At 34.0% G+C, this 16,867-nt stretch overlaps 1 protein-coding gene across 1 annotated transcript in view; it reads left to right on the top strand.

Annotated features, from left to right (window-relative positions):
• Positions 1 to 16,867, top strand: part of ARHGAP15 (Rho GTPase activating protein 15) — a 473,358-nt gene that overhangs the window by 47,215 nt on the left and 409,276 nt on the right. The window contains exons 4-5 of the mRNA XM_063429376.1: positions 9,195 to 9,263; positions 15,677 to 15,741. Of these exons, the coding sequence (XP_063285446.1) occupies positions 9,195 to 9,263; positions 15,677 to 15,741 (134 nt within the window). The remainder of the gene's footprint in view (positions 1 to 9,194; positions 9,264 to 15,676; positions 15,742 to 16,867) is intronic.

The raw sequence follows: 16,867 nt of genomic DNA on the forward strand, positions 1-16,867 counted from the left end.
CAAGTAGGTATGTGTGTTTGGGAACATGTGTCTATGTATGTGTAGGAGAGTATGGAGGGGAGGCCTGGCTACTAATTTTGTAGGGACCCTACAATGGCAGCCCAGTATACACAGTACAATTCACAAGAAATATTATGTTTTAAGCTAAAAATATGGTCAAAATACTAAATTTATTCCAATCTTTAAAGTCCTGTTTATCAGGTCTCAGCTTGAAAATGCACGCCTTGGGCTAAACACAAAATGACTCTTGACTCACAATTCAAGCGACTCACATGACTGCATCAATTAGTCACTTTGTTTTTTGTACTGATTGGTTGGGGAAGGGCTGAGGTGGAAATGCATCTCACTTTCTCATAGAAAAAAAATATTTTCCTTAAGGGACCACTGAAATACACACTGCTTACCAGATACAAGCTGTTTGAAAAGGTGTTTGGCTGCTGAAATCCTATAAAACCTATTCAAAAAGGTACTCTCTGCTCTGGTATCCGGAGATTGCGTTTATTGTTGCCATCTGTTAAATTGCCTTTCAGGTCTGTGTCGAGATGAAAGTGCAGAAAAAAAACCACAATCCTTGTTTTCTTTAAAAGACACTTATAAATTTCATGCATTTTTGCCAAATACATATGTTTAAATAAATTAGAAATATGATCTTCTAAAATTGCAACAACAAATAAATAAAAAAAATGATATCATTAATATAGCTAATTTACAGCAATTTATTATTACATTGTTACTATTGAAACATCTGAGACTATTAAGACATGATTTATTTATCACTAATAGCATGATCAGATCATTATTCTCACATGGAAACTTTTTATAATCCCATGCTACTGAATCCAGAAAACACTGAGAATGGTTAAAGACATAATGGTTGCTTGCCCTTTAGTAGACTCCAAAGTCTCAAAGATTGATCTACAAAACTCGTTTTAGTTAGAGTATTTTTTTTTTGGTCCAAAATCGGTGACCACCGCCTGTTCCCCCTCACCCCCTCCCACCGATTTTGGTTTTTAAAAGCAAACCCTAAACTTTCCTCCATTCCATTCCACGCCCAGGTTCTCCTTGCAGGCCAAGTCATCCTATTGCCCTGACATCATTTCCCCTCAGTGGAGACAGACAGGGGACAGGGAGGATGGAATGAGGGATTGATGGGAGGACAGGAGCAGCATGGGGGGCATGCTGTCATTAGATGTCTGGTGCCCTCACAATGTACATGCCTGTATCATTCTACAGAATTTATATTAACCAGGCCAGAAGCTGAATAATGTTGCTGCAGACAGCTAAGGAGTTAATCTCTGTATTTGCAGCATTTCAAACTGAAATGCTAGACATGCAGACTCTATGCACAATGACCACTCCACATGATGCTTGGAGTATACCTTTAAGAGTATACAGTGGGCAAGAGATAAACAGACTAAGTGGTAGACAAGTTAGTAATTCGCATGGATGGCAGTTTGTCAGTGTAAATCAGTGAAAAACTGCTCATTGTAGCAATGTTGTAAGAGGTACTTGTGTCTGTATTGGGAAACTGGTTAAAAATAACACATGGATATGGACCAAAAACAAATAGATGTTTGCAGATGAGCTAAAGTAGAGGAGACCATTGTGCCCATCACATTTCATGCTACTTAATTTAATCATGTTTTTGTAATGTTTAATCATAAGAAAAAAATAAAACTGCAAATACATTTTAGGATAGTCACATAGTCATACTTTATTTATAAAAGCATTAATTTATGTATAAGGCACCAGCACTTTGGTCAGCTCATTACAAAAGGTAAACAAAGCATACAAATTAACAATGACAAACTATTTTAAGAATACAGAAACAAAAGACTCGATTAAAATTATCTTTCGGAGCATGCAAGTTCAATTTTAGTGCTTGGTACTTGTTACGCTACTAGGGGTGATTTGGATTGGAACTCAACTGCAGCTTGTAAACTCCCTAATTACAATAGTGAAGAAATGGAGAATCCTTAAGTATCAATACTGTAGCTTTAAGAAAAGAGAGAATCTCTGGTAACTTGATTCAACCGAAGTTTTAATAAGTGTTAAACTTAAATGAAGTGCATTTAGGCAATAATCCAATAAGAAGAAGTGCAAGTAATCAACAACACAAAGTTCATTATTAAGTATTTCTTCAGAGATCCATTAAGTAACATTCTTTAAGTTCATGAGAATAATCTTCAATGGGAACAATAATCAAGTAGCTAAGAATATTTGCAAAGCAAGAACAGTTCATAGTGAATAAGCATGATGGGAGTTGTCCTTCATGTAATTAGTAGATTGAAGCACTGAATGTAATTGCAAAGCAAGAAACAGTTAATAGTGAATAAGCATGATGGGAGTTGTCCTTTATGAGATTAGTAACTTGTAGCAATGAAGATTTGAGTAAGTGAGCATTTGTTTATTAATAAATGATATTGCAGACAAATAGCTGAAAGATATACTTAAGGTTAATATGGGTAGTCCTCCAATAGTTCAGAGATATGGTCCACTTGTAAAGTAGCAAAGTATCCGTTTTCCAGTAATCCTTTATGGCATGCAGCAATCCTTGCATTTGCTCAAAGGCTGGAACGGCTTGTCTGAGCTTGTGGAGAGGTAAGTCTGGTGGAAGTAGCTCCCAGTATCTGAACCTGTGGAGCCCGCGGTCTCGCGGAGGCAGCTCACACGTTAGCTCACAAAATCAATCACCAAGCACCCTCTCTCTGGCCCAGTCTCCCTAAATACCGTCAGAGCTGTGTCAGAGGGGGGTGGGGTCCGGCTCCTCACAGCTGAGTGCCGAACCCAGAAGTGTTACTCCATGACAGTACCATTATCTCTAGTTAACCTCTCTTTCCTCTCACAATAAATTCTAGCTAGACCAAAGTGAAACACACAGTTCGTGGCAATTGTATTTGGAACACCTGTGCACCTGCTCATTAATGAACATATCTAAATTGGCAAGTCATATGTCAGCATTTCAGGGCATAAAAACATGCAAACATGGACAGGATGTTCAGTCATTATTCAAACCATCACCACATCAGAATAGGGAACAGATATCATTTAAATGACTTTGACTGTGTAATGATTGTCAGTGCTTTCAGTGTTGGGGGCTGTGTCTTGAGTATCAAGAAAATGTCTGTCTCCTGGGAATTTCATAGGAAAAAAATCTCTAAAGTTTACAGAGAATGGTGCAACATCATCTAGCGAGCAGAAGTTCTGTGAGCAATTATTACTTGCTAATGAGCAAAGTCAGGGGAAGATAGTCAGACTGGGTCATGCTAAGGGTGATAGTTATTGAAATAACCACATGTTACAGTAGTGATATTAAACAAAAAAACGTCTCTGATTGCTCAATACATTTAATTGAAGTAAATAAGATACATCAGGTTCCACTACATATCTAAGTAAAGAAAAAAGACACTGCAAGGGGAACAGACACACCATAACTTGATAACTGAATATTGCAAAAATAAATCCTAGTCTGAAAGAAAATCTGTTTCTCCAGAAACATGCATATCAGACTGTTTTATAAACATGAAAACATGGATCCATTCTGTCTTGTGCTGATCATGTTCATACAGTTATGGCCATAGTGTTCTCATCTAATGGCTACTTCAAGCAGGATAATATGCCATGTCAAAAAGAAACTGGCATTTCAAACAAAACTCACAAACACGAAGGCAATGCTCTCTTTGGTGCAGTGGCACCCTCAGTCAGCATATTTCAATCCAGTAGAGCACATATGGAGGTGGTAGAATAGGGAGCTATAATGTCAACATGTACAATAATCTCTAAGGATGAGGCTGGAACTAGTGATTGATCAAGGTAGACTCCATGATAGAGAGCTCTGTCCACACAGACATTTTGGGTGTATTAGTAAACTCTTATACTCTGCTTTCCATAAATGAAGTGATTCTGAGCCAGATAACTCACTATATAGTGGCTGTAAGGCCTAGAGACCTGAATGAAAGAAAATGGTGCCAGAACCAGACTCCTCATATACCCCATTTTGGCTCTATGGCAACCAAATAAAGGCTCTTTGCTAAGGCACCTAAATATAATTAAAGAGCTTTATCTACAGGCCTCTATTTTTTACATGCCTGGCTTTCCTTAAGTGACACTCTCCTCATCAATTGTGATTATGGTTTTTCTACCAAGAAGACTTCTAAGACAAGGTAATAGCAATATTTTTTTTTAGTTTGTCCATTCTTTCCCAACAACTTTTTTTTTCCAAGAATCAGTTTCTGCTCAAAACTCTTGAACTATCCCTAAGCTCAAATTTACCTGCATTGTAATGTTAGAAGCTCACTTATCTTTTTCTGAAACATGGGCAGTGTTTTAAGGAGATGTATTATTTTTTGATCATTTTAAACTTGCATACTGCTCGATAAAAATGTAATGACTAAAAAAAGATTACATATCTTCTTCATTCAATACAAAAAAAAAATTCAGACTATTCTTGATCTAAGGGTCCTACGCACTATTGGAAAGGTGTGCCTAATAGTGGGCACTGAATGTATATTGGGGAAAAGCAATGGGTATGATATTTCTTGGCACAGATAACAAGATTATTAGCAAGAAGCTGACAGTCTAATCTCTGTATTATGAAAGGAATTCTTTATGGACACATTTCAGCCTTTGTATAAAATGACTCATCCTTGAATATCGGCTTGCTCACGTGCCAATCTGTTTGCCCTTGTAGAACCTTGTTTAGATTCACTGTTGCATAAAATCAGGTTGTGCATGCATGCTTCATTTTACATAGTTTAACTTGCCCTTATTCAAATGATTGGGTGCATTAATGGGTGGGATTGTGGACTCTGCTAAAAACAAGTGTAAAAGTTTGTTAAGTTCTACAAGGAAAATACAATTATCTAGTACATATTTTACATGAAAATGTATAGTCTATTGCATCTTTATGTAAAGTAATGTTTCGGTAAAATTTTAACCATTTATGAAATGTTTACTTGATATCTTTCATTGTATAATAAAATTCTAAAACCACATTCAGGCATTCTCTATTAAAGCAAAAACTGTTGGGAATGAGGTGACTGCATTTTTTTGACCAAACAAAATTGCTATGGGACATTATTCTGAAACATCTATATTGGTGTAATATGTAATGTATGAATTTATTGGTGAATTCTACACGCTATTGTTTAGTGAATAAACCAGGTTGTGTCTAATGTCTATATTATCTTGGACTGTCCTTAAAAAGAAAATTTGATAGAAACATCTTGATTGCAAATGTGTGAATATTTTTTCAGTCAATTGGTTCCAGTGGTACATGATGGTTAAATCTGTAAAATATATAAATAAATACATGAGTTTTAAGGGTCATGCATTTCCACATTAATCGGATTGTACAAATCACATTAACAAAATAGAATGTGTTATATTTACATAATTGTATTTAAGATCAATAGAGAAAATTTGAAATGTTTTGAGTTTTTTGATAAAAATATCAGTGACAATCTTTTTTTCTAAGCTTAATTACTTTAATAGTTTCTAATCAATTAATCAATTAACATTTTTCATCTGTGAACAGTTTTTGAAGCACACAAAACTTTGTATGATATTCACTTTTTATGGTGAACAGAATTATCTAAAGCATTTACGCAACTGACACTATAGCATTTCGAAGATTACTTATACTTACTTAAACATAAAACATATAATTAATGATCGAATATGATGCAATATTCTATTTTACCATAATCTTGTTTTAATATTTGTTTAATTATGTTGGTGTTCTGTATATTTCCTATCTTTTTTCCCCTCTAAATTTACATATTTTTTCTTGGCATTTCTGCTATATCAAGGCAGATCATTTGGCACTGAGTTAAAATTCATTAGGGACATCAGACTGGCACCGTTTGACCGCGTCTTGGCATACACTATTGTCAGGAGACAAAAGACTTGTGCAGTAGATCAAAAAGGAATATTTTTCAAAATTTAGCAAAATCTCAAAATAACACATTAATATAGATTCTCACACCTTTTTTTAACCTACACGATGCATGCACATGTTTTAATTTTCGATAACTTGCCTGTCTGTTTATGTAATTTGAGCTTAATTAAAGAAAAACTACATGCCATGTGATCGCAAAGATGTCAGTTCACGTACATCTATAAGATGTGCAGTTGTTTTTTTAATAGATTTTAGAGAGATTGTGTTTTTAACAGTAGTTAGAAAACATTTTAAATGCATTTTATTACTATGGATTAGACAATATAATCAAGTGATCTTCTAAAGACCTAACTCAATTGTACTAGAAGACAACGTATTTACCTTTTACAAAAAAAGTTTTCAGACATTTTGAGAAGAAGCAGGTAAATGACACACATTTATATAATCAAGAGGAAAAAAAAAGAATAAAAAAAATAGAAAATTTACAATATAGATAATGTGAACGGATATTTAAGAAATACTCAAATTTTGCTGAAGTTTTGCATTGCCTGTCGTTGCAGGCTTATTCAATAAAAGTTTCAATTTCAAAAAGAAATTAGCACTGTTATAAAATACCTTTTTTTTCACACATTCTTTATTGTCAGTTGGACAACCAGTAGGGTTTCCTGCCTCACTCATTTTGTAACATAGATCATTAAGATGTGCATGATTGACTAGTTAGGTGCATGCGCAATATGTCATCCAGGCTTCACAATGAGAAGCCTCTGGATAATGTACATGCTGGACAAACAGATAATAGCTTACGGAGCTGGAGAAACTAGCGTTTTTCCTAAAGTGAACTCATTTTTTCATAACCCTACCAATATGAAAAATAATAGATATATGTTTTATCCAGGGTGATATCTACTATTTTTGTCTGTGTAGTGTCCCTTTAATGCCATGTGAATGTCTAGCTGAAGCATTTTAGTTATGCATTTAAATAATAAAGTGATATGTATAACTCAAAGTTCCTTGTTGTGCCACTCACAAAATTAGCTTACAAGAATAAAGGCCTCATGCCCCATCCAATGTTTGTGTTCATTAGCTCTACTCGTTTGATTATGTTAGTGTTATTTTAATTGCTCTTGAACCTTCAGGGTGAATTGATTTTTTTTTTTCTGATTGGTCCTCTTTCCTATTCAACCAAATGCACACTTAATTGCTGCACATTGAGCTAATGTACAATCGCAAAAGGTGGAGATCATGCTAATATATCATATAAAAAGTATAGATGGATTACTTAAATAAATGGTTCATAGAGTAGATGGTTTGATCCATGTGAAAAGAGTAATGTTCAGAAAAAAGGTTATAATTAAAGTGTATAGGAAAAAAAATGACAATAAAATCTTTGCTAAAAATAATTTGGTGCAAAATTATATTGTGTGGGAAAGTCTTTGATTTTAAGATTGACGTTAACAAAGAATTAGCGTGCCTCTGATATTTCAGACATACAATTGACATAAATCATCCACAAATCTACCTTACCTTCAATATCTTTGTTTCTAAAATAATCTCATAGTAAATTGCTATTGTGTTATGCTGAAGCATTATCCAATTCATATCATTTAGAACATTCTTTTTGCTAAGTATAATTTTTATTTTATTTTTTATTTATTTTTTTATTTGTTTCTATATTATAAGTTTGGAAATAGATAGACAGCCTGGTGACCTAGTTAAATTCATAACCATGGGTACTGTCTAAGAAGAATTGAATTCCATTTTATTTAGAGCCCTCTACAGCTTTTTTATATGGAACATCTAATTGCAGGTAAAATTGAAATATTTTCTTGCAAACATTATTTTGTTGAATTCAGCTGTTTCGAAGGCCGATGAACTGAGTCAACGAGAGTTTTTTTTTTTCTTTCAAGGTGCTTAAGTGCTAAGCACCTTGACAGAAAAAAACACACCTTTGCAGACGCTGTACTTGGTAGAGTTGTGCAATGTTCTCAATCAAGAAAACACTGATTTGCACTTGGTTTGCCCCATGATCAATCATGCTAAGTGCAATAGGAATGAATGTCACTATATTATTCCCAGTTTATATCTTTTACTTTATGCCATCAGTGTTCTTTTGCAAGTGGGGACATGCTATGATAAAATAGCCAGCTGAAAAGTCAAAAATATGTTTTTTAATTTTCTTTTTCCTTTTTTAATAAAATATTCCCATTGTATCGCTGACCTAGATTTTAATGTTACATATGATATTCTCTTTAAATGTTGCATTTCTGTGTATACATAATATCTAAATTTCTGAAATATTAATAACAGGTTGATGGGAAATAATGATTTTCTATAATAATGAGATGTTAGCGAATTCGTTTAAAACATGCATCAATAATAGAAATGAAAACTCAGTGATCTTAGAAGTTGTCTCAATAGCATCAGCAAATCAGTCTCACTTACCCTACATGTTAATAAAACAAGGAGATGACAATCCTAAAAACAGGGCTGCAAAATAGAGAAAATATGGAATGACATTTTTTTCCTCCCCAAAGGAGTAACTGCCACGAACCAAAGTATTTTCATGAAAGCTCTTTTGCTTCAGATGCAGAATATTAAGAGAACAAAACACTTTAGGACAGAGCCTTGTCACCAGATGTTACTTGCCTCTAATGTGTTTGTTAAGCGGTATTCTTTTTAAATAGGTCACGTAAACTTTTACATTGTGTGGTAGATACATAGAATGCAATGATTTTCTGCGTACCAATTTGTCTGTTTTCAGGTTCAAGGTAATGGCCTTGTCCAACATACAGATTCTGGTATAGTGAAACCAGGAGCTTGCGTGTGATTTAGGCAAAAAAATGGGCTTTGGTGCCCTAAAACAGTAGATGCTGGTGCCCTGTGTTTAGGTTTGACGAACTTTAAGAATCCCACATTTTGTATTCTGCAGTCATATATCTTCAGCTATATAGACTATGCTTGTTAATGGGACCTATGGCTTTATCTCTAATTTATCTGTTTATCTATGATTTTTTTTAATCCATTTTCATCTCTTATTTTTTATTACATCATCAAGAGAGTTTTGCCTTTATATACTTCTTGTTCTTTCCATTTATCTACAAATAAAAATCACCTAATTGCAATGTGTGGTATGAGTCTTAGACAAAGGTTTGGGTAAACTAAGAGAAAACAGAAAAGGATAATTAAATCAGTTAAAAACGTATTAAGTATATTTTATTTTCCATGTATTTGCATTGGGAAATGTAGGCACAGTTTTTGTAACAAGAATTCTCCATTCGATATCTTTCTATTTCAGATATCACGCCACAGAAGGAATCATTCCCAACATTGTATTCCTGACAAAATAATTGTAAATGACAAGCTGGTAAGGTTTTATCTTTATTTGTTTTTTGTTTTTATTTATCATAAACTCTCAAAGCCAATGAGTGAGAAGGGTTGATGAAATATCCATCATCCAAAAATCATGGTATGTTAGGTTTACTCTGTTTTACTTTAAAGCTAAACCTTTGCAATAAGACAAGAGATGAGATAATACAATAACCCAAAGACTTAAAGTCAAGTTAAAGTTGGGGATGTTACCCAAATTCCATATTTTGAAAAGTAAAGTTTTTACCTCTGGGGATATGATAAATCAAAATGAATTTGTTTTGTGAAGGAAAATGCTCTGCCACTTCTTTGCCTTTTACAAGTTACAAATATTAATCCAGTAATTTTCACTCCACATTGACAGCCACTAGAAGCACTTACTCATTAAAGCCTTCAAAATCAGAGATTTTTTTTATAGTCCACATCATCAGGTCCAGCATGATGAAGCTGAAAACTGTGAATACATCTTATGGAGAAGCATTGGATCCAGTGCTTCTCTATAGCAAACGTTCAATTGGCAGAAAGTGGTCATTGCTGTGCATGCACCTTAAATCCCCAATGTTTCTCCTTTGGCCAAGATAATCCATCAGGATGATCTCAGAAGTATGTAGTCTTTCACCTTCAAATAGTACACGATCCAGTAGTACAATATGCAAAAACATTTAAACATGTACTAGCGCTATAAAGTGCAATCTTTTACTTAAAATATGTATTAATCTCAAAAATAGCAGCTATAACCCTTATGTGTGTAACCTTTCCAAATACACCAAAAGGTAGCAAAATCAATACAAAAGAAGTGTAGTGCTTATCAATAGTAGGGTATCAGTATACCTTTGCCGACTCAATAGATACTCGATGATGCATCCAAGAGGCCTAAACATATAAATAACAAATCATAGTGTAACATATTCAAATAACATAAATATGTGTGAAAATAGGAACACTCATAAGTATAGAGCTAATGAACCTAGCTCAGGTGTAAAAGGTATTCAGGTCCGTAAAGGCGACCCACACCTGGTTAAGATTTCTTGATCCACCAATCCTAATATGGATATATATATAAGATGGGAACATAGAGTAGTACAGTACTGATCTGTATTAATGTAAGTATAAATCAATACTCACAAGTCTGGAGCCTCTATATGGCTCTATGGTAGCATGTTGTGTAGTTTCAGACTACACTCCCTTGCTTCAGGATACCAGACACCAGAAGGTAAATTAGTATATATAGAATAATTTATTAATTTAACATATAAGGAATAAAAAAGACACAAAGTCTATATACAGTATACAAGTGATACTTCAAATTCTCAGAAAGCGTTTCACTACCCCAAGTGGTTTCCTCAGCTGGGTACAATATCCAAATGTACTTCTGTTCGCTGGTCCTGCTTATATACTCCCTTAATAGGGATATAATCAATTGACCGGAGTGCACCTGGGCTTTACTTCAACCAATTATGGAGCACACCGTGGTCCATACCTTATTCCATACGTGATTTCATGGTGGCCACTCTCACCTGGTACGCTGTCGTGATCCAAGCCTCGTTTTGAAATGATGACAGCACGCTCCCCCTCATTCTTTCAATCAAACAAAGTATCCATTACATGAAAAATTACATAAGCATAAGATACATTTAATCAACGAAACTTAGACATAAGATACATGTCATAAACAAAATGTACTAAATACCTTATGATAAAATAGTAGTAAAAGTAATAAACCTTAGTATTTAATTTGAGCTAAGTGTGGAAAAGAAAAACACATATTTAAGCGTATATATCAATGTTTAGAACCAGAGAAAAAGATGAAACCAAATATTATAAAATAAGTATTAGGAGCCAAAGAGAATAGTAAAACTAAATATTGTTAATTAAATATTTATACTGGTAATAAAATACGTAAAAATATATAAATAAATAATACTGGAAATGGGATAACCATAACAAATCTATATATGTATGGAGTCTCTTACAAAATTGTTATAAAAGCTTATATAAATCCTCTATAAAATATCCCTGAACAAATCATCTACAAGAAATCTCTTGTAAAAAAAATAGTGTAGCTAAAAGTCGGAGTTTAGTCCATATGGGATGTGTATTCAATTTAAAAATCCACTCCATCTCTATTCTAACAATTTTTTGATTGAAATCCCCTCCAATTTTTTGATACCTTCTTAAAACCCATAAAGGACATGCCCATAGGGTCTTGATGGTGGATAAATTTAAAATGGGAGGACACACTGTGTTTTTCAAATCCATTTTGGATATTACGGATGTGCTCTTCGATTCTAATATGTAAGGCCCTAGTTGTTCTGCCCACATACTTAAGGCCACAAGGGCAATGGAGAAGACAAATAATATTTTTGGAATAACATGTAATAAAATCTTCGATATGTGCCTTTTCTTCTTTTTTTATATCTATCTGTTTCAGAATCCTCCTTTTGTTTCCAGACCTTCTGCATGCTAAGCATTGACCACATCCGTAAAAGTCCTTCTCATTATGAAGAATTGTAGAGTTAGTTCTTTCTTCTTTTAAAAAAACTTTTCACTAGGGAGTCTTTCAAATTGTTAACACCTCTGTGGATAATCTTTGGCTGTTCGGGTAAAATTTATTTTAAAAGTGGATCTTGCGATAAAATTGGCCAATATTTTTTCACAATCCCTCTTACCTTTCCATTTTCTGTACTGAAAGGGAACATCTGATATAGTGTGCCTATTTGATTTATTTTTATATTCTAGCATTTCTTTCCTTTATTAAGTGTTCTTGCATAGCAAGACCACTTAATGTTACCTCACATATATATTATTATTCTTATTATAGCCAAATTTACCACCCTAACTCCTCCCACAGTTTTTACATTACATAGACAAAAATATACCAAAACGTGCGGATTGTTCCCGATCGGATTGCTATTACTTTTTGGAACGTTTCGCCGAATGGTTGACAGAATATCGTCGTTCTCGAGGCAAAATTGTTCCCATAGGAATGAATGGCAAAGCTAGAGTGGGAGCTGGCAAAAGCTGAAAAATCAGGACATGATTTCTAAACTGCCACCACTCCCTCATTTTCAGGCCCACCTACACAAATCATATATCAAAACATTCAGCTATCCCTGCTGCCACTAAAAATGTCCACAACTAAGCCATAGTCCTGATAGTTTTCACAATATGACCATTTATTTGCAACTCACGCCGTCCATTGGCATTCATTGAAACTCCACTCTGCAAAGCTCAAATTTGAAGGGCAATTTCTAAACTGTGACTGTGCCTTCATTGTTAATATCTCAGAGACATACTATGCATCAAAATGTAGGTCTGGGTCTTGTGATTCTCACAATATAAAGCTCTTCACTGTAGGAATTATAGTTTTTTAAAATATGACCGTTTGAAGATGGCAACCGCAAAAATACTCTGACCTGTGCCAGGCTGCAGCAGCAAGTGATGTCATAGACAGGGCTTTTTGTACACCTGCTAATGTTTTTATAAATGTATGTGTTAATGTAACTATGAAGCACTTTGGGCAACAATGTTGCAATTAAATGTGCTATATAAATAAATAATAACAGTTACTCCGCCCACTCCAGTTGTAGACTACTGGTGGAGGCAAGAACACTTCACACAATTTTCCCAGAAATTGTAGCTTTTCTAGTTTATTTCTAATTTCCAATCTAGATGTTTAAAGTTTATCCTCCTTATATTCTTTCTCTAAAAAGTCATGCTTGGATCTAAGTGACCGTTGTTCAAAAGTTTCTATATCTGTACAGTTTCTGAGAATCCTTAAAAATTGGCCTTTTGGGGCATTTTCTAGCCAAGGGGCAAAGTGGCAGCTAAGTCTTTCAATGTAACTGTTTGAGTCGACATGTTTAAAATGATTTTTGGTTTTGATAATCTCATTTTTGTATTGACAGTAGTACAATATATTCAAAGAGGTAGAGCAGATACCTGTCTGATTCTATCCAAGCTCGAGATAAAGATTATTTAAAGCCTTTTTGCCTATTTTAAATCTAAACAATAAAAGAACAATGAAGTTAAAAATAAATAGAGTGCTAATATATATTAGTGAGTCTTGGTCCAGCTAATATGGAGCCAATAAACTAGTGGCAACTGATGACCATATGGATGAAATGGATTCCGAAAGGTGCCAGACATATAAAGTACAGGTCAATCTTTTATGAGGTCTAAAAGCACAAATAAATAAAGATAAGGTTATTCATAATGAAGTTTGGAGGTAAAATGAAGATTCTTTTGTTGGAAATTATAAGAGTTAAACAAATGAAGCACTTTATTTAACAAAATCATTTTTTTAGAGTATTCAGAGTTCTTCTACTATTAATATAAGCCTGTAACACATCCTCAAGTGTTTATTTAACCCCTTAAGGATACAACTTCAGAAATAAAAAGCAATCATGACGGAATATTTCCGTCATGTGTCCTTAAGTGGTTAATAAAGTAGAACAAAGAAAATGTGGGCACACACAGTAATATCCAAAAGGAACTCTGGAGGTTTTGATTTGGATTGATGGGACCGCTCCTCTCCATACTTTGTTGCACCATGGTACACAATATCCTGTCACTGAGCGTGTGTGCAGCCCCAATGCGGTCTACTAAATTTCTTTAATGCAGTTTCCAGTTAATCTGAGGGGTATGGATTGATAAACATATTTCCCAATACTTGTTTTCCTTTTCTAATACTACAGTTAATTACGATGGCTTCCATTTTGGAAGAAGTCATTGTTATGTATATGTTCAATAATGCTAAAACGTGTGTACCAAACAGATCCAATTTAAATGAGATGTTATTGTTCCTGACTAACCTATATGGAAATGCCAATGAATATTTTGTTAGTTTTTTTTTTTGTTTTTTTTTAACCTTCCCTCTTATAACAAGATAAAATAAGGGCAGCCAATGCAACAGTGATGGATATTATTTGAGGCAGGCTGAAAACTACACAGTATAAAGTGTCATTGGAACATTGCTTACCGAAAAACCTCATGTCTGTGTATTAGGGATGAAAGCATAAATATTAGGGACATCTAACTTGTATTTGTTGTTGTTAATGCTCCTTCTCTCGCCTATGCCATGGCAAACAAATATTTTGACGAATATAATAAAAAAGTAAACGCAATAAGCAAGCATGATACACTTTCACAGCAATGTTTTTAAATTGTCCACATAACATTTTTAAAATGGTTTAAAAATATTTAACAAAATAGCTCCTAAAAGACTTTCTTCATCATAATGCATACATTGACAAGCAGTGGTTATGGTATTTAATGTTCCTCTTTAATGTGTGCATTCCAGAACAGAAACAATTAATAGCAGAGTAATATTTTTACAAGTAAATTACCATACATTTTGAGAAATATATAGAAGTATTTCTACCACCTTTTACCAAGATTGCAAAAAAAATCATAACATTCTAAATGTTATTCCCCCTAAAATAGCACAATGATGCAATAGTGCAATGTATTCAAATTGTGAATGTTTTGATAGAAGTCCACTAGAGACACTGTATAGCATTTCAGAGCTATTGGGGCAATGAGATCATTCACAACTACCATGTAAAGGTGATAACTTGCACATTGGTATGTTTAAGGAAAAACACATTTTCATTTATTGGCCTTGATTACATTACATGTCCCCATTGATGGACATTAGGTGGGGGCTTTTTAATTGATGAATGGGGATTGACTGGTCAGCAATGGAGGAGTTGGGGGATCCCCCCCCCCTCCCCTAGTTTATAATAATTTTAGCCCCCTGCCAACCAAGTCCTCTAATTGAAAGCCTCCAGTGTATGGACAAGGGGGACACTAGGATATCCCCGTCACATTTTGTAATGTAATAGCCTCCACTTGCTGGCGATGGATGGGGGGGGGGAAATCTCACGGAGAATTGTGCCAGGTCCCACCTGTACTTTACTAGCGTCACTAGTCTGTTATTACAGTGAGCAGATACTGCCTTGTCACTGTTTAGTGGACATGCCCCACCTACAACATTGTGAATGAGGGAAAAAGGAAAGTGTATGATCTCCCTTTTAATCTCTTTTTATAATGATCAACAGGGTTAGTCATTAAAATAGACTTACAAAGCACATTTATCAGGGGTTTAATTTCTTTTTATTGGATTCAGGTGCTTGAATTTCAGATGGCTCTTAATCAATTTAAAATTAGAAGAAAAAAAATCCTTAAAAACAGTCGATATTTATCAACTGTTTTTGGACAAAAGAATTAAATTGAGCACATAATTAGAAAGAGAGAGTGATTGTAAGAGTCATAAAAAGACAAAAAGGGGTATGGATGAGAAGACAGAAGGCAGACAAAGAGAGAATGGGAATGTTTTCATTTCACATCATTCTTTTTCTAATGTTAGATTTGAAATGTGAATATTTGTTCGTTTTGTTTCTTATTCAGATATCTAAAAATAAAGAAGGATTACTAAATAAAACCAAGATAACAGAAAAAGGCAAGAAATTAAGGTATGTCATGTTTTTAACCTCTGGAATGATGTATAGATGTTACATAAACATTTTCGAGGACATAGGATACCAGTTTAAAAATGCAAGCCCTTAATATACATTTTAGTATCAAAATGTTTCAAAAGAATGGATTATAATTTGTTACTAAAGATTTTATAGTATACCGCCATCTGGTGTTTCTTCTATAGAATGCAGTTTACTAATTACTTCCAACTCAATTCCATACATACTACCAGAAAGGTTAGTTCAGTAAACACTGAATAGTTGTAAATCTATTTGAAACATATAATATACAAATTATTTGGAAACATTCTCAAGCCTTAGACTGGCAATTTGATTTTCAATTAAGTTAATAAAGTATTGCAATATATATTAACAGTGGACCAACTGCATTTTAAAGGGTTTCATAATTCCGTCTTTAATCAGATCAATGATATGATCAGCAGAATTTAACATAACAGAACCTTGAGTCATAATATAGAGGTTAGGAGGAAGTCATGAGCATATTTCTGGAATAAAACCTACACTTAAAATTATGCATGGAAGGGATAACACAAATATATATATATATATATATATATATATATATATATATATATAGAGAGAGAGAGAGAGAGAGAGAGAGAGAGCGAGAGAGAGAGAGAGAGAGAGAGTATAAACATATATATGCAATCAGTATAAACAAATTAAACATGTTATCTATAAATTCTGTGTATGACTAATTCCTAATTCACATTCAGGTAGGTATAGATATAATGAAAAAACTGTTTTGGCAAAATCATCAGCATATGTATAGACTAAAATATATACTTAGTTTTTTCTGCAAGGTTCCTCAACTCCTGCTATGGTGTCCTTGATTGTATGGGGTAGCTGCACATGCATCCACACCAACTCCTTTTAAAACAAGCCCCAATTTCTGGCCTCTAGGTGCATGCTAAGGCTGTGGGATGTCACCTTGTATCATATGGCTGGTGTGGCCACATTGGCAGTAGATAGTCTTTACTGTTATTGCAATGGCATCAAATAAAGATCAAATTCTATTAAATTCCAGATTAACTTTCATCTACATATAGTGCAATTTAGCTAGTGCTATATATAGATAATATTTTGTGCTCTTTATAGCTAT

Source organism: Pelobates fuscus, chromosome 8, assembly GCF_036172605.1.
Source record: "Pelobates fuscus isolate aPelFus1 chromosome 8, aPelFus1.pri, whole genome shotgun sequence".
Taxonomy (NCBI): Eukaryota; Metazoa; Chordata; class Amphibia; order Anura; family Pelobatidae; genus Pelobates; species Pelobates fuscus.